The 18,802-nt window shown below is 33.9% G+C and overlaps 1 protein-coding gene across 8 annotated transcripts in view; it reads right to left on the reverse strand.

The window, feature by feature from the left end:
- The window catches only part of bbx (bobby sox), a 205,292-nt gene that overhangs the window by 61,791 nt on the left and 124,699 nt on the right, over positions 1–18,802 (reverse strand). The window contains exons 1-2 of one of the 8 annotated variants that reach the window (XM_081771664.1): positions 18,545–18,791; positions 5,360–5,478 (exon numbers count right to left, since the gene is read on the reverse strand). The exons of 4 other annotated variants lie outside the window; for them this stretch is intronic. Coding sequence is in view for 2 of the 4 variants with exons in the window: in XM_081771658.1 (XP_081627784.1) it covers positions 18,199–18,207 (9 nt within the window). In the remaining 2 variants the exon portion in view is untranslated. Of the gene's footprint in view, positions 1–5,359; positions 5,479–18,198; positions 18,414–18,544; positions 18,793–18,802 lie in introns of those variants that run through there. 3 more of the 8 variants (XM_081771663.1, XM_081771659.1, XM_081771658.1) reach the window with 3 other exon arrangements.

The raw sequence follows: 18,802 nt of genomic DNA on the forward strand, positions 1-18,802 counted from the left end.
GCATTTGTGGTCAATTAGTCCTGGTTCCGAGTTCAAATGGAGGACAATTTCTCTCGGATGTAACTCGAGAAGCGGTTTTTATTCCGCTTTAAGCTTATGTGACCTCTTCCAGCATAACCCGGTTGTTTCATAATAACATCAAGGCGAAACAAACTTATTTCTGTCCATATATGATATGAATATATAGAGCAAAATATTTAAACCATAAAAACCTGGTTTAAACCAAAAAAAAAAAAAAACAGTTTTTTTGGTTTTTTTAATAAAAACCATGGTTTTTGCCAACCCTGGTCTTCATAGAATGCAACTAAACCAAGCAGAAGCAGTCAGCTATGAAGGATTTCTCAAATAGTCTACTTAGAAATGTAAAGTCTGCCTCTGCCTCTTAGGTCTATCTTTTCACATTTGTGTATAAACATTTATCAGTTAAATAAGTTTTAAGATAATTAGGTCCATGTTTTAAGTTAATGTTTTCTTTATTTTAAAATTGTATGTATGTACACTGTACTCTGTACATAACTTTATGTTTCCTGAAATTAAATTCGATATTATAAAATTATCTTAAAATGTGTACAAGATTTTTATTCTTAAACTTCCTTTTTCTGGAATAATTTTCTAATTATACGCTACAGTACATAACAAACATTTATAAAGTACTAGCCTAATAGATTAGAAAATACGGATACGGGAAGGTTTTATTATGAATACTGTGTGTTTATAATGGGTGAAGAAGGAAATGAAAATTACAACGTAGATTGCTTAAATAAGAAGTAATCAATAACGCGATCTTGATTATCACTATAGCAACTATTATTAATCACTCGACGATCTCGTAGAATGCATATCGAATATTAATAATGTTTGTTACTCGCTTAAGCACTGTTTTGCTAATCTTCCTCATAGACGTTTCAGAGACGCCTTCTTCAGTATGACTTCTGGAAGGAATTTTACGTTGCTTAAGGAATCACATTACTGGTAATATTCATGAAGTGTAAGCTATCATGTTACTCACTAGTATGAATTTACTTATTAGCTTCTAAAACAACAAATTAAAAGGTTAATAATGTAATGATCCGAACCCTCTTTCGAGTGCGAACCCAATAAAAAGGGGAGCAATACAAGTGGAAAAAGAAAGAGAAAAAACTACGATCATTACATCACTAACTTCTCAGTGGGTTAAGTTACAGGAATATTACAGGTAATCTGGTTCTTCAATCAAAGTAAAATTCCTCTAAGAAGTCGTCTGGTCGCTGAAACATCTATGGTGAAAATTAACAAAATGGGTGCTCAAGTAAGTATAAACTTTATTAATATTAACTGTTACTAACTTTATAAGTCGTAAGATAAGCCGCGGGTAAATAAAATATGCAATAATTAATGAGCGGATTTTTAGCAGTTAGAATTTCAAAAATGTTTATTCTTATGTTCTAAATAAGCAGTAGTTTCAGTTTCTTGAAACTCAGCCTAATTGTTGTTAAAAAATTAAATAAACCACAAGTAGCGCCTAAAGACAGTATGATGTTACTAACTTGTTGTATTCTAATGGTAATAAACAGCAAGCATATTTCAGACCTGCGCACGTCATTTGACGTACCTGCTGTCTCTAAATTAAATTACGTACTTTATTTTACAGCCGGCTGCCTTAAATTGAGAACAGACCTTTTTTCATCACATTTATCAGATGTGAATATCTAAAATTCATAATTTGTCTCGGAGCCGTTAAATAAGAAACCCAGGTAGAAACAGGTTCAACTCCCTTAGAATATAATTAATTTCCTTCGCTATTTCTCAAATACATTATGTGAAAGTTTTAAAATTTTCATGGTCTACATATAAACTTCATTAAGGTTCGAGTTGTTCCGTAAAGTCAGGAGTTTCGCGAAAGAAATTTTATGAATAGTATCACCACGAAAGGAAAAATAATAATTCTAGGCATTATACAACATTCTCATAAATAAAATCCTAATTTTGAAAATTAAATACACCGTTTGGATCATTTAGATTTTAATCCTCAATTATTATTACTATGGAATTATTAGAGGGGAAGTTTCCTGTAGTTTCATCCCATTGGATTTGTGTCTATTTAAGGAGTTGATTCTAAAATATAAATGAAGAATTTTTTTGAATGTATCATCTGGCTATTGTAACTATTTTCCTGTTTATTCGTTTTGTTTCAATGGTCCATTTCCCACCGAGGCTATATGAGACAAGATATACAAATACGTATACTCCCACAGGTATCAAAGCCGAGATGAACAATACCAATAAATACTAGAGTACTCATTCTACATGTGCCATGCAGAATTCCATATCGACAATGTTCTTTACACTACGTCCAAGAAACCATTTATGTTAACACTTGTTTATATACACAACAATACTTAAAGGTTAAATTGAAAAGAAAAAAAGGTCCTGTAGAGGCTATAACTGTAATTCATACATACTGATTTCTATAATATTTAGAACTGTGTAGCCTTATCATTCATTACAGTATTCCCAATTAAATGGTTACTTTCTCCTATATGATTCGGAAGACCCCGTTCGACTATCGGCGTGGATACATTAAGTTCGGGTTCAACTGCGGGTTCGCGTTTTATTTAGCCTCGGTGCTGCTTTATTATTATTTTTTGTGCAAAATACTAAACAATAAACTGTCAATATCACTGCCATAGTTAATTATAGGGTTCAATTAAGAGTACGTTAGTAATACATAGAATAATGATTTAATATTCATATATGAACTATATGTGTACACTACTAAATAATAGTAATTGCCGTAAATTCAAAAGGAATAGTGCGTTTGTATGTAGCCACTGACAATCTCACAAAAAGACTGCGAGTCCGTTCTCTTAAAGAAAATTACCTATTCTAATGATAAGCTACACAGAGAAAATCATAGACAAAAATTAGCTATTTACTTATTTTCAGTCTCAATGATACTCGAAAAGCTATATATGGAGAGAAAGAAAGCTTGTCTTGACCATTAGAGATAATCGGCTATACAACCACTGCAAACACTACGTACTCCGTTAGAACGTTTGTTCTTTTTGAAAGATAACTTGAATGGTATTTTCTTTGAAAGAATATCTCATTTGCTTAAATCAAAGGAATAAGCTGCATTAAATTCAGTCCATTCATACAGAACTCACCGTACTTTAAAACCACCATTATTCTCATCCATGCTGGATCTTATCATACAAATCAAAGAATTTTCTTGGTCAAATTATGACTTCTGCCTTTTTGCTTTGAAAATTTGTGCAAATCATGTTAGTTAAAACAACGTAATTGCTCAAGTGTAAGCAAGTTTCGACTACGGTCCATATTACATGATAAATAGTCTTCCCTGCCGGTGTACTGACTAACGCGCGCCTTTGGTGTACGGGAATTCCAAGTTCGATTCCCGTGGGAAAGAATTAAATGCATTACGATGGTACGTATTTTGCCATTTAGTGTATGTGCACATCTCATATAACTTCGGTGCTGAAAAGGACACTACACTTCAACAAAAATACAATGCACTGCCAATGCACACAAACTCTCGAATAAATTTCAAGAGTTATTAATATTCACTCTCGAATTTCGTAGCCTCTCTACCATCCTCAATCTACTCATTATTTGCATCTTTTAAAATTATAATTATTATTTACAATCAATATTCCTAGCTCTAAACCTACCATAAGAGTAAAATAATAGTATGATTCTTTGAGAAGCAATTCTCTAGTCAAATATGTACATAATGTACAGTAAATCTGTATATACAGTGAAGATGTTCCCTTACATGCATGGGAGATGCCTTGTGTTCTGACTGTAACATTGGTTCTACCTAACACAAGACACTGTGTACCGTAAAGACCTATGTACAGTGTATTATTTTCTTTGTCAATGACTACAAACTGTTATCGATGTTTGTAGCTATTTAAAAAGAAAATAATATATTTTATACACACTGTAGACTACATACACTACCTTCCTTAGTCTCAGACAGTATAAACAGATCAAGTGGCACGTTTACAATAATTTCCCGTAACTATTGTTTTGAGCACACATACAAATCTACAAACATGATACAGTTGAGGGTCCAATATATACATCTATCAATCATCACAATAATCAGTTAAAGGAAAATGAGGAACTTCCAAAGCCTTATGATTCTTCTCTTAACACCTTGAAAAGCCCCTTTCTTTAAAATTATCTGAAGGCACCTAATGACCTGATAAGCAGCCCATCCCCGCAGAAAAAAAGAAAAACTTTTTCATTGACAAGGTATATCACTTTCAGGCAAACTCTAACAGAACATAACTGAGAATTTATATTCCAGGATTGCCAACTATTGCAACACTGACACATGAAATGCGTTTTGTAAAACGGTTTACTTGAACTGTAGTTATGTATGACAGTTTTAAGCTAGAATTTCCCCTTATCTCAACCTGTCAACAAAAAAATTCAACCTATTCGACAACCAACAAACGAAATTTATAACAACTAGTGCATGAAGCATATTAGATAATCTGTACCTTTTATAGAATCACGAATAATTTCTCTACAGGGTCTTTTTTTCCGATCTAGATGATAGATTCATATTTCTAGTCGCCATGCCAACCGGACGCCCGGACATTTTCGAGTTCCGCTCTCGCGTACTAATTTCTCCTTTGGCTTATAATCAAGCATTGAAATTTCTTCGAGTCTCAAAACTTCCTCACTTTCTTTGACCATTGGACATCCCTTGTATCACATCTGGCTCCATCGAACTTCTATATTGCTGCCGATTAGATGTCTTATTAAGGACAGTTTCTTACATAAATATTCACATGACAGTAGCAAACATGTGTTATAAAGAAAGCGTCCACGAGAAATAAAGGTAAAAAAAACTTTCACCATTAATTCAACACCCACCAAAAATTATATATGATCAGAAAATGGACTACAAAATGTTAACAAATAAGCAACAAGTTACGATAATCCTGATGAGAACTTGTGTAGTTCTTTTTAAAGACTCTGTTAGAAGATGTTCCTGCTAAAAGCACGTGATGTGGACAAACTCTTTCAATATAAAGTGAAATTAAAAGAGAATACGAAAAAGATGTAAAAACAAACAATACACTATATGACCTAGGAAGACAAATTTTAAAACACACAGCTGAAGAGGTGAAAGATACGCTCTTGAAAATTTATCAAGAGATACAAAAATGATTTTTTTTTTAAATCCTCTGACTCCTCTCACAAAGCAAACAACATTAATGGTTATAAGCATGCCAAATAACACAAACGATAGGTATTAAAAACACAATGTTATTTATGATTTTGAAAAAAAGAGATGGAAGCAATAGAATATTTACAAATATTTAGCATGAATTTCACTTACCACAAAGCGGGGTAGAATGATGACTAGAACTTCATACGCAATTTATCATCTTCACATCCATTCACACCTGGCTTCATTTTTTAAAAAATTCTAGACCCGCACAGCTAGGGAACAGACTCCTGTTAGATGAAGACATGCCACATGTGTAATGATATTATGACAGTACACCAAGGAAGGGTCCCTAAAAGCTACTACAATGATACTACATGTGAAATCTACAAATATATGCACAAGCACGTAAACAAAAGCCAATATTACACAATACATACAGATTTCAGCTTCATGCATTGTAAACAACAATGCTGTCAAAATGATTTTTATTTACAAAGAAATCATGCCTGGATGATGGACTGCTGCAAAAGCATGTATGCTACTTCTATGACAATGAATGAATGATCTTAAAATGTCTGTCGCATGATTATGACATGAATTTAGACACAACCACCGAATAAACACAGGGTGGTAAAAGCTACTGGCAAGTGACTCATGAATTTTATTTATAGTTATGATGAACAAAGGAGACTTGTTAGTAAGCAAACATTTGCACCAACTGTACATCATCTTCACTACATATGTATAATAATACACCACACACGCACACTCGCATCAGTTAATTACTATTATTTGCATTAACCTGAATACATATATGTATAAACAGAGGAGAATTCGCCTTCAAAACGTTAAAACTGAAGAAAACAACCCTACAGATTAGGAACTCATCAAATAAAAGATATCCTTCGTACGATTGTATGGTGAAGAAAATAGCCCCTTAACTACGGATACTAACGTACGTACACAAAATTTCTTAGGTACAGGATAAATATTGTATCTCAAACAATTCTTTTTAACTGCTGTAGGAATCGACTCCAATCTTTGAGAGATGGTAATGTGTAATGGCACCATGGCAGCTATCCTAAACTCAACTCGACTTGTTCCTTTCTTTCACAAACGATATGAAAGAAATCATTTACTCAACACCAATGATTTTATTTTGGCATATCTTCAATATTTACAAATTATACAGTAACACTGATGGTCATTTACGATAGTATGCCTTTGTCTTTATTGCAAACATGTTGGAAATACTTCTTGAATGGCACTGAAATCTTCTTTATGGCTAGTGGGATGAGTGCCAAGCTCATCGTAGCAGAATTCAATACATGCCACACAGATATGGGTTCCTTCATATAACACTCTTAGTAAAATTATCCCCCATACACACCTGTACGGTAAATTCTCTAACTTATCACTGTATAACTTCTAAACAATTGAAGATTGACCATTTGTACCATACGTTGTCATTCTGAAGTCTAACCTTAATTGATGATCCACACAGAAGCTTCTAGAAAAAAGTTGAATTTAAGATGGCAACTTATACTCTCATATGATGCTCATATTCTCCATCGGATGACGGTTTTACTCATTCATGCAACATGTATATGAGGAAGTGCAGCTATTTTGGGGAAGAGATAGGTTAGGTCAGATTAAGCAAAAATAAGAGTATGTGAGCAGCTATATGGTCTATTCTGCTTGGTTACCCTTCGAGCGCTCTAAACCTACCATGTAGTTGATGGATTCACGTAAAATATACCTCTTTGGAAAGGTTATACAGCAGGCTTTCAGATGGTGTACAGATTATTCCAGCAATGAAGAAGGGAAGAATCTTTAAAAATTTCCCCTGTTTTACCATAATTCCCTGTTATTGAGTGGCAAGACGCAAACTGATACTACACTATATGCCTTAAGATGTTGAGAAAGGTGAACGTTGACCTCTGGAATAGTACTCGAGAAAAAATCAAACATTCTAATTGCATCGAAGAAGGTAACTTTGAAAACTTGCTTTAGTCACATACCATAATATCAGCAATCCCCATGGTATTTTCCGTGTTGGGACTGCACCGCAGACACTGTGTGCAATTACATTAGTAACTTTCTCCCTTTTTTTATAGTTTTGTATTGTAAGCTATGTGCATTCTGCATTGAAACATCAACACAGTTTATATAATAACTGTTATTGTTGGCTAATTATTGATACAAATGAATAGGTTCCTTTACCAAATGAATAGCCCATTATACATTGTTCTTATAAGCTGAACTTGTCGTTCATTATTATTTTCCTTGAGTACTATTCTAAAAACCAACATGCATCTTTCACATCTTAGGCATACGCTGTAATATTCGCACAATATGTTTCTGTTTGCCTAGTCACCGTGTTGCCACTCAATAACAAGGGATCAATAACAGGAGAATTTTGGAGGGAAAATTTTAAAATTTCCCTATTATCCCCTCCCCCCTTGGTACTACTGAGATAATCGGTACGCCCCCTGAAAGCCTATCTTTCGAATGAGGTATCTATTTCGTCGATATATCAACTATAGCATGTATTATGATTTCTTAATTGCAACTCAGAAGGTTTCAGGCGCTCGAAGTGTACCTCCTCTATTTCGGAACTATGGGGAATAAACCATACACTCATACATAAATGTATATTAGGCTGGTTCAGTTGCACCCCCTAAAGCGGTTCCTTATCAGACCAAAGTATCCCACTGAAAAAATTAGCTCGATTGAATATCAAATGGTACCCTAAGCGATCTCAAGTTTTGAATTCATTTATATACAATATGAGGCAAAGGTACCTTTAAGTTTGGAACGGTTAGAGGGAGTGACATCCTATCTTGGATAGGGGTAATGGAGACAGAACCTCCATCTATTACTTTATCTAGACCAAAAAGGCATCACGGTGGCCACCTTGAAATTTTCCATCTTGGATTCAATTTTTATTTTTTTTATTACGAAAAGGGTCAGTGATACATCATTTTGGGGTTCCATTTAACTACAAACTCATATTTGACGCTATTTCCAACTTATTTCTAATTAGTTAATAGTTATTACATTTATAATATATGCTTATCAACTTACAGTTATATTTCCAAACTTATACGGTACTTTCCTCTCATACTGTAAACCGTGAATAGATTAAAAACTTGAGGTCGCTTGGGTACGGTACACTGAGGTAACCATTCACCAAACATTTTTAGGGTCATCAAATCTTGGAGGCTCAGGTGGGCAGGACATGTAGCTAGAATGGAAAAAAGTAGGAAGGCTTTCAAAGTTTTAACTGGAAGTCCAATCGGTAAACGACCATTAGGAAGACCTAGGCGCAGATGAGAGGACAATATTAAGATGGATCTCGCAGAAATAAGAATACAAAATAGAAACTGGATTCAGTTGACTAAGGATAGAAGTCAGGACAGCTTTTGTGAACATGGCATTGAACCTCCGGGTTCCATAGGTCATAGAGTGAGTTAGTTAATTTTAGGCGAAATTTATGTACTTTATATGTATTTCGTGCCGCTAGCTAGTTTCAATTGTTTAAAAATATGCCCCTGCCAAATATCAGTAACTTTCGTGAAAAGAAAAGTGTCATGTTGATAAACATTGCTTAAGAAACATTGTTTGGGATTGAAATAGGTTAACGACTGGGAATTAATTCAAAATTAAAACCCAATACTTTTACTTAAATGACATAATTAACATTTAATACTATTTCCTAATGATTTTTCTTCAGTTCGCGACTTATATTATACGAAGAAAAAGATTTGATTTAAATCAAAAAAATAGATTTAAATAAAAAAAAAATCAACAAAAATGATTTTTTTGAAAAAAATCATGATTTTTTTCCACCCTGGTTACATGGCAATTATTCTGCACAGGCGTGGCAGATTTTCTGCGATCACATCGCAGATCGCGGCATGTTCTGCTATGCTATGGGGTTTGCAGGCCATGCAAACTTAAAATCACGAATGTTTTAGAAACTTCACTTTGTATTCTGGACCACTTTCCAATGTTTGGCCAACATAATGTTTGATAGACTTCTTCCCAAGATAAGCTACTGCCACCCACACTCCAGCTTTGTAACACCGTGGTTCTTCTGCACATACGCCTGCTTGTTGATCAGAATGACCTACTGGTTTCGTTTCTTCATGATCAGAATGACCAACTGTTCCTGTTTCATTTTCCATTAATGGTTGTTCATCAGAATCATCCGGATCAGATGAACCATTATCGCTCTCTGAATATAAACACAACTTTCAAAGTAGCCCCAATATTTAGTAGAAAAAAGAAATTAAAAATGGCCATAGATGTCCCAGAAAGGAAGTGGAAACATAAAACTGATTCGTCTCATTAGCAAACTTCTGAAATCAATTATATTTAGCACAACAAGGTAAAAATCACTTTTCGTTACGGAAAGACAGGGCCAATTTACAGAAAATTGAAAGAACACACACACACACACACACAAAAATTATCATTTGCTGTGAAAATTTTTATACCAGTTTATAAATAAGACACGGCACATATGACCATCCATATTGCTTCTTTTAGATGCCTATGGAAACGACATATCTATCACAGTTTTCTCATTATTATACCATGTATCAAAAATATATATAAGTTTTCCAAATAGCCCCATTTAATATTATTCAATTCAGCTATTTTTTTCTTACGGGGTACTTTGATTTGACATGGAAAATACGGACCACCCTAATATACTGTATAATGTGTGTGTGTATGTGTCTACAGATTTCTCCTTGCTTTACCCTGCATATAGAATGCCCATTGTTATTTAAAAGTAGGAATATTTGATCATTTATTGTCTGTAATGATTTAAACCAATGTCAACTGTAATAATTTCAAGTTCTAGTTTGTTACCTTGCACTGCACGAGCGTGTAGAAGGGTAGCGTTTTTACTGAAATTCACTGCTCTATTACTCTAAATGTACTCGAGTTTCGTGCATAATTTTTTTGTGAGATATTCCCATTTGTATAAAGAACATTCCGTAAATTTTTCAGTTGTTTTCATTCAGTCCCTTTTCAAATACTGACGTTAAAAGGCTTTCGGCCATTTTGGAACAGCTCTAGAGAAAAAAGAAGTGCATTCTCAGGACTAAAACTTACAATGCAGGTAGTTATACAAGTATTCAACACAGAAATAACATGTCATTCCTTTCCTTTCCTTTGCTTCATAAAACTAATGTCTTCAAAATTAACGATTGATACAGTAAAGAGTTCCGAGTTTTTACAATAAAGAGTTTGACTGACTCTTTTGCATGATAGAAAAATTAAAATAATGTATACCTGAAGTTCATTTCATGCTGTTCACTAGTTCATTCATTTCACAAGTTTTCGAATTATTCTATCTTTAAAAACAGGTTTAAACCAGCTGTTAAAAAAAAAAAAAAAAAAAAAAAGTTTAAACCAAAAAACGAAAAATGTTTGTAAAAGTGTAAGTGTTTGTAAAATCTGGATGAACACACATTTGTGGGTTATCACGTTTCATTCCCGTATATTATTCGTATTATATTCAGACCTAAATTCCCCATTCATTACTCAGAAAAATTATACTACAAAAGCAACTTTATATATATATAAGTTTATAAATGTGTTTGTGATTTTTTTTTTTTTTTTTTTTTTTGTAGTTGTTATTATTGTTATGTAATTGCAAAGAAAAATTCTAAATATTGTTTCGTTTCAATGTTTACTATTGATAAAATACATCGAAATGCCGTACTTTGTGTGTGTGGGGGGGGGGGGGTCAAACTGACCCCACGAGAGGCATTTAGTGAAATGAGAAGTACCTTTGGTATCTACTTATGTATCAATGAGTCTGAGCCAAAATTGACTCAAATAATTCGTATCTTTATTCACTTTTCTTACTGATATGCAAATTAAGTCGTGTATTTCTTTAATTGGACCAATAAAAGTCGTTGTTAACTAACTTGAACTAAATTTGTTCTGTACTCCGTAGTACTTTGAAATTGTCCATATGTAATTCTTTACAATGGTTTCACTTGTGCAACTGTTTATCTTTTTGTCCTTCTGAAATGACTCTTGACAGTTATATTAAGAAACATGTAAAGATCAGTACAACGTATTTTTATCAGGATTCCTTCGTGAGTGAGTCGGCAGACGTATCACATTTGTGGCTAATTAGTCCTGGTTCCGAGTTCAAATGGAGGACAATTTCTCTCGGATGGAACTCGAGAAGCAATTTTTATTCCGCTTTAAGCTTATGTGACCTCTTCCAGCATAGCCCAGTTGTTGCATAATAACATCAAGGCGAAACAAACTTATTTCTGTCCATATATGATATGAATACATAGAGCAAATTATTTAAACCAAAAAAAAACGTTTTTTTTGTTTTTTTCAATAAAAACCATGGTTCTTGCCAACCCTGTTTAAAAATAGCCTGGCAATTAACCTTTCCGAAAACCACGTTTTTTATTAAAATTTGCCCAACCACTATTTTAAAAATGGCTGCCAGAAAAAACTATGACACATATTTTATCTTTTTTAAACAGTGTTTTGTGACTATCTAGCTATGGGGAATTCATGATATTAAAAAAAATCAGGAAAATAAAAAAATGTTGGCAGCATTGCCTGGGTGATTTGAAATTGATTGATCCATAACCATGGAATGTTGTCTCAGAAGATTTCATGTTTTGCCTTATGTAAGACTTCCTACCATAAGAAAATGAACTTCATATGACATGGTCGAGATTATCACATAACGCTCAGATTACAGATTAAAACTAATTATATCTGGTGATAAGTAAAATTGTGATATATCTTCATGTTCATATCATACTGTCCTAATATTTTACAGTACAATGCAAAACTGTATAATGAATGTTTACTATCATTAGAATTCTAGCCTTCCCTGCTGTCTAATGACTAGTGCGTCTGCCTTTGGTGCACTTGGTCAAGGGTTCGATTACACAGGTCTTCAAACAAAATTTTTTTTTTAGTTGCATGGAATATTTTTGGTAAACTATGTTTTTCAGAATGCTGAATCCAAAAATGATCTTCATTTTCCTTCATCACGTACTTTTTTTCGGGGGAGGGGGGGTCAAAACATGTAGAGTTTACATTTTAAAAAGCACTATTCCTTCCCATACGGAAAGAACTATTCATTTGAAGGAAAACTATTCCTTTATGATATATTTAACACTACATGTTTACTCTTTTTGTCTGAAAAATCTTTTCTTGTTTTCTTTGATGCTCCTCCGAATACGCATTCACTTTCTATCTCCTGTTTCTCGCCTGAGCATCTAACACTAATCAGCCAGCACGTTAACGTCCCGTCTTCCTTAGTATCATCTCTCGAAATCAGACATCTTAGTGAAATCTTTCACCCTGCTCTTCACTATACGCTCCTGTTTTCGGAAAAACAGTCAATTTGGAACCATATGAAATAAACTTTTAAACTCACCTTGTATCCTTGAGCTTCATACGCCGCCAACATGCGTTGTACAATGGTTTTGTACAGAGTGTCTTTAATACTCCCCAAAAACCTGTGAACTATATTCTTAAAAATAGTCCCATACTTCTTTTTCTCTACTCCCCCCCCCCCCCTCCCTTTTGTTTCTGAAAAGAGCGGTTCGTACGTCGGGGCCAGTAGAAGACTTGGCTTCTGACAGTTTTAGGAACTTGGAACACTTCTGGCATTCCCCATCCTCAGGCAGTGATTTAGTAAACTGGTTCATAGGCCCTAATTTTATATGAAGAGGTGGTAATAAAACCTTTTCAGGTAGAACCAAGGTTGTATTCATGACGTTTTTCCGCCGGGCGTTAAAGCACCTCGAAGGGGGCAGTCAGTTTTGGTTTAATGGAGGTCTCTGACTTGACTGTCTCGCAAGCACAGGAAGCAGGGATATTTTTATGCAACCTGCCTGCTGGCCCAACAATATGGTTAGTACTTTGAAGTCTCCACAAACCTCTACTGGTGTTCTTCCTAGTTTTTTCCTCAAGGATCATACACAAATCATTATAGTTTTCTTCCAGATGCACTAAGTGTTCTAAAGGAAATGATGCAAATGTATTACCATTATACACCAAGATTATTTTGCGACTTGTTTTAGACGCATCTATAAATCGGCCCCACTCAGACGGATCATATTCTGTCAAAGTACTTCATTAGTCCTTGCACATCATTACAAAAAACGAGATTTTCCTCTTTGGAGAAAAACTGTAGCGAATACCTTCTCTCGATGCCTATACCAGGTGAATGAAGTTCTAGGTGTCAGTAGATATTTTTCAGTCTTGACCCTAGTAATTCAGTTCCATCTTTGGAAAGGCCTAAATCTCCAACAAGATCATTAAGCTCGCTCTGAGAAAATGCTTTAAACATTCTGTATCACATAACATCAAGTAATGTCATTTCAATTTCAGTAAGATATTGCCGTTTTGAGGGTTGTGAACTTCTACACTACTCGAAGCATCTAAATTAGATATTTTTGTACACCTTAAAGCCCATGATCCGTGTAAAATTCGGAATTAAATGTCTGTGACTATTTTCCTTATTTTTTTTTTTTCAAATAAACGTTTGGTTTACTGACCCATGGTTATATCCTAAAAATTACAAAAGGCTGATAGTAACCACATGCAAACTAAAACTGAAAAATCGATAAAATGAAGACAACAGGAAAAGGAAAAAAAAAAAAAACAAAATCGGAATCATATCAAGGACTCTTTGCCTCCTAAACAGTACTACTGAGTCACTTCGCTCATACCTGAAATCATAATAATTTAATTCTATTCGATAAAAATAATTTAGATGACCAAGGTACCGTAACTTCTTGCATCAATGGGTTTGTTTTTGGACGAAATTCTTATTTTTTAAAATTCAGGTTATGTTAGCATCTGTTTTCGATTGACTTAAAGGATGGTCTTATACTTTTGATATAAAATTTTGGCAGTGTATTCTGAATATGTTGATTGAATGTTAAAGAATGAATTGGAAGTTAACGGAAAACGTAATTACTGAAAAAGAAAATTAGTAAGAGTATGGGTTTGTGTTGGCTGTTTTTCCGAGTGCATATCCTTACTCATTTACGTAATTAACAAGTAAAGCCAGGTAAAAACCAGTAAATCATCATCTTCCTCAGCCTATCATAAATGCCTCTCATCATTCTCAGGGTTTGAGGGTGTTGGGATACTTACCCTGAAATACAGCGTAATATTTACCGGAACGTTTTCAAAAGATTTCCCAATCATCCTCAGTGGTATTACTAAAAACTGTCAATTTTAACTCATCTTCTAATTTTAGCTCATCTTTAATGGACAGTAACTTCAGAAAACAATACTGGTACTATTAAAATGTAGTAAATTATTACCTCCTTGATGAATAAGTCGGTAGGAGAGACTTTATCACAAAAACTCCACTTCTTGAAATATAGGAAAGTTCAAAATAATGCAATAAGCACTGACTCGATATCTCCAATAAGATGGATCCGATGATGTGTCACTGAACTTTAAAGTTGTTCTTATGTACGAGTTCAAATTAGCAGTTGATGTTTTGAATAATACAGCTGAAGATTACAGGGAAACACATCAAAAACGTTCCGCTGAATAAATACCATGACATATTACAAGGGACGTGATAGTTAATATTTAATCATGTATCAATTCATTCCCAAGTAAATACTGGAACAAATCATTGGAGGAAATACCGTAGCTCCTAATTTATCAACTGATCGTGAATTCTCTCTTCAAAAAAAAAAAAAAAAAAAAAAAAAAAATGTTGGTTAACCAGTCTACTCACTACCACTATGAAGAATGCTGTTTCCTGGGGCACCTTTTATCGGAATACGAAAACAGAAGCCCTTATATTTGAGAAATATCTTGTGTGTGTAACTGATTATTGATTTAATGAAGCCTCAATTCTCCAGTTTTCCTGTACCGTACATGGATGTCTAATTGTCATTTTTCAATCTAATCCTTCATACCAGCTACTCGATTCCATTTTTCACATAGCCTTCTTTTCATACTACAAGGCGTCACTCTCTTCCATTGATTTACTGGTTTTTACCTGGCTTCACTTGTTAATTACGTAAATGAGTAAGAATATGCACTCGGAAAAACAGCCAACACAACCCCATACTTTCACTAATTTTCTTCTTCAGTAATTATGTTTTCCGTTAACTTCTAATTCATTCTTTAACATTCAATCAACATATTCAGAATACACTACCAAAATTTTATATCAAACGTATAAGACCATCCTTTAAGTCAATCGAAAACAGATGCTAACATAACCTGAATTTTAAAAAATAAGAATTTCGTCCAAAAACAAACCCATTGCTGCAAGAAGTTACGGCATGGTCATCTATGTAAATATGGCTGACAGCTAAATAGCAGAGTTTTTTTAGTCAACTTTAACGCATCTTTTGTATCGATATAATTTTTGATGGGTTAAGTTTAAGAGTTGCCCCTATGTTTCTTAAAGAAAAATTTACAAGAGAAATGAGATAAGAAATAATGATTTGGGGTTCTTGTGTGATGTTTAATACGGGAAAAGACAAGTGGAAGTGGGTACTATTTGCAACACACGGAAGGTTTCGGTGATTCAGTAGCATGGTAGTGGTATAGGATAGCGAATTGGTGCATTGAATATGATATTTCCGCATTGAGTTTTACAGAATTATACCAGAATCTACTAAATTTTTATGAGAACCATGGATTACTGACTGTAAGTGATGATTGGAGCTTCTATGAGAACCGGTTCCAGTCACTGTTCTAGTCTAACTAAAGTCTTACTGGTAAACTAACCTAACTTAAACTAACCACACCTAACCTAAACTAACCTAACCTAACAATGTTTAATGTTACAATTGCTTTTTTTGTACGTTTGACATTGGAGGGTTAACTCTGAAACTTAAGCCTTTTTGATACTACTATATAGTTTAAGAATATATTCGAAGCCATCCTCAGGATCCTTTTTATAACAGTTCAAAAGTTTAAATGTATCTCTTTAATACAGGCAATGTTGAACTCATGTCAGCATCACTTTGGTTGCAGTGTGAACTGTAACTATTGAAGTCATTTTATACAATTTAAATAACGTTGCCAGTCAACATTAATTTATATCCGCGACAATAAATAACTTTTATAGGTGTTAAAAGAAAACGTATGATTAATTTTCACAAATTGAATAGCACGCATTATTATCCGATCCTCCCTTTGTGTTTTGGGTGTATCTAAAAGTAGCGTAACAACCTCTCGTTTCAAAGATTTAGACGTATATCACTACTGACTTATGAATTCTAAATTCTTTGGAGATGACATATAAAACAGTTCTATTCGCTAATTTATTACGGAAAAGTTGGTAGTCTTCTATCAAATTTACCGTTTGAAGTTCGTCTGAATTGCATGTACTGCTTCTGGGACCTATCTCAATTATAATGAATCTGTTTGATACAAAACTTAATATAAACATTGAAAATGATTCATTGTTTACACTAGGTTTTGTGATTTAAAAAAAAAATTAATAACCAGTTCTGGAATACCTAACTTCTGTTAGAGGAAGGCATATGTTATATGAATTTATCGATAACAAATGCTGTCTTTCGAAGTTCGACTGGCGTAGAGAGTCGTAGACTCCTAAAATAATACAGAAGATAAACTTCTCTCAATACCGATGAGTATGCTATTTATTTACCGTATCTAACAGCTTGTTTATCTTTATCTAGTAGTTTTAATTGAGATATGTAGGCATTCCTCCTGTTAAAACAAAGCATCTTAGCAATTAAATAATTTCAAAAAGGCCTCCATTATCAAAACGGTTAACATCTAAAACGCCCTCAAGGTAGTATTGAATATTTCAGTACCGGTACCATTAATTTTCCCTACCACTGAGTTGTCAAATCACGCATACACTTGAAATAACCTATGGGTGGGGCTACTTTCAAACTAATGCTGCTCGTTATTAGTTTTAATATTAAGTACACTTAAAAATAAAACCCATATTTCAGTGCTGTACGGACATATTGAATAACATCAACAAATCGCATTTGCACATGGTTACATGGTGTAATATTAGATACAAGGGTTTCGTTAGATGTATTGATGTTTCTTATGGGCAATGATTTTGGCTTGTGTATAGCCCGCTCCCCCCAGTTCTTTGTCACCGGAACTGGAAGAGTCACTACTACTACTGCTGCTGCTGCTACTACTACTACTACCGCTACAACTACAACAACTACTACTACCGCTACTACTACTACTACTACTACTACTGGTACTACTACTAATACTTATATCAGGAACAGAACCCAACCAACCCCTGCGGGGCTTCTAACCCGTTCCTACTACTATTACTACTAATACCACTGCTACTACTACTACTACTACTACTACTACTACTACTACTACTACTACTACTGCTGCTACTATTACTACTACTACTACCCCTACTACTACTACTACCACTACTTATACTAAAGCTTCCTTACCACAAGATTTACATCTTAAATCTTTGTAACATGTGATTCCGATTCATTATGAACTAATATGAATCGGTAGAATCACTATGAGTCGTTTAAAATCACTGGGGGAAGCGGGCTATACTTAATCCATGATTTTCTTTTAACATAACAATTTTAAAGAACTATTACTTCAAATCATTCGATATAGTGTAAACATACCTATACTATAATAAAAATTTTGATAACAGACGCCTGTGATAAAATTTATTTCCCAATTTCAACTATTATTGGAATTTTAGCTAATTACATTCGTTATTTTACTCATAGTCCAACTAAAAGGACAAGAATTAGTTTGTGTGTGACTACGAAAAACATATTTTTCCTTGTATCATGATTGAGAAAAATATACATGGATGGCCTTGAAAATTTTGTTTCCCATTCTTTCCTCTATCTTAAAACAAATATATTTTAATTTCTATGCTGTCTTATAGTAGCACACCTATGTATTCAAGAAGTAGTAGTAATACGTATAATCATGTCCTGTATATCTAGAATAAACCTGAAATTTCTTACATCACTCATTGTTTTCCCTATGTCACTTCAGAACACATTATAGCGCACCAAAAGCACGTCGATATAAATCAGTTTAGTCACATTTACAGGATTCGTAAGTATATTCATATAACTAAACCGTTCACTATACTTTCATATAGAATTAGTACATAAATAAAACAAATTACGACCGGGATCAATGTTGAACTGCGGGTTGTGGTTACATTGCACCAGTCATGACTTATCCCGTAGCGACCTACTTTAAAAACTTACCTACTTTCTGGATAGAAAGAATGTTTATACGGATCGGAACGTATGTTTTATACATATATATTTAAGAACTTCTATATGACTTACATATACATACCATTACAATTCTTTATCACAACGATTGCGAAGAAATAGTATATCACAATCAGTTCACACACAAAACACAACAGCGCTGATCTTACACTCTCCCTCAAGGTTACACAGCTTGCAAACCTCTGACTGCTTTGCCTTATGGTATAGTGCTTTCTTCAAAGCTTAATTTTTAAATGAAATTTACTTTGCAGCTTACTTCAAATTATCTAAACATACTGTACAAACATTAATGACTCTTGGTATACACAATCTGCCTTAGAAG

This window comes from Thermobia domestica, chromosome 9 (assembly GCF_964235325.1).
Source record: "Thermobia domestica chromosome 9, izTheDome1.hap1.1, whole genome shotgun sequence".
NCBI lineage: Eukaryota > Metazoa > Arthropoda > Insecta > Zygentoma > Lepismatidae > Thermobia > Thermobia domestica.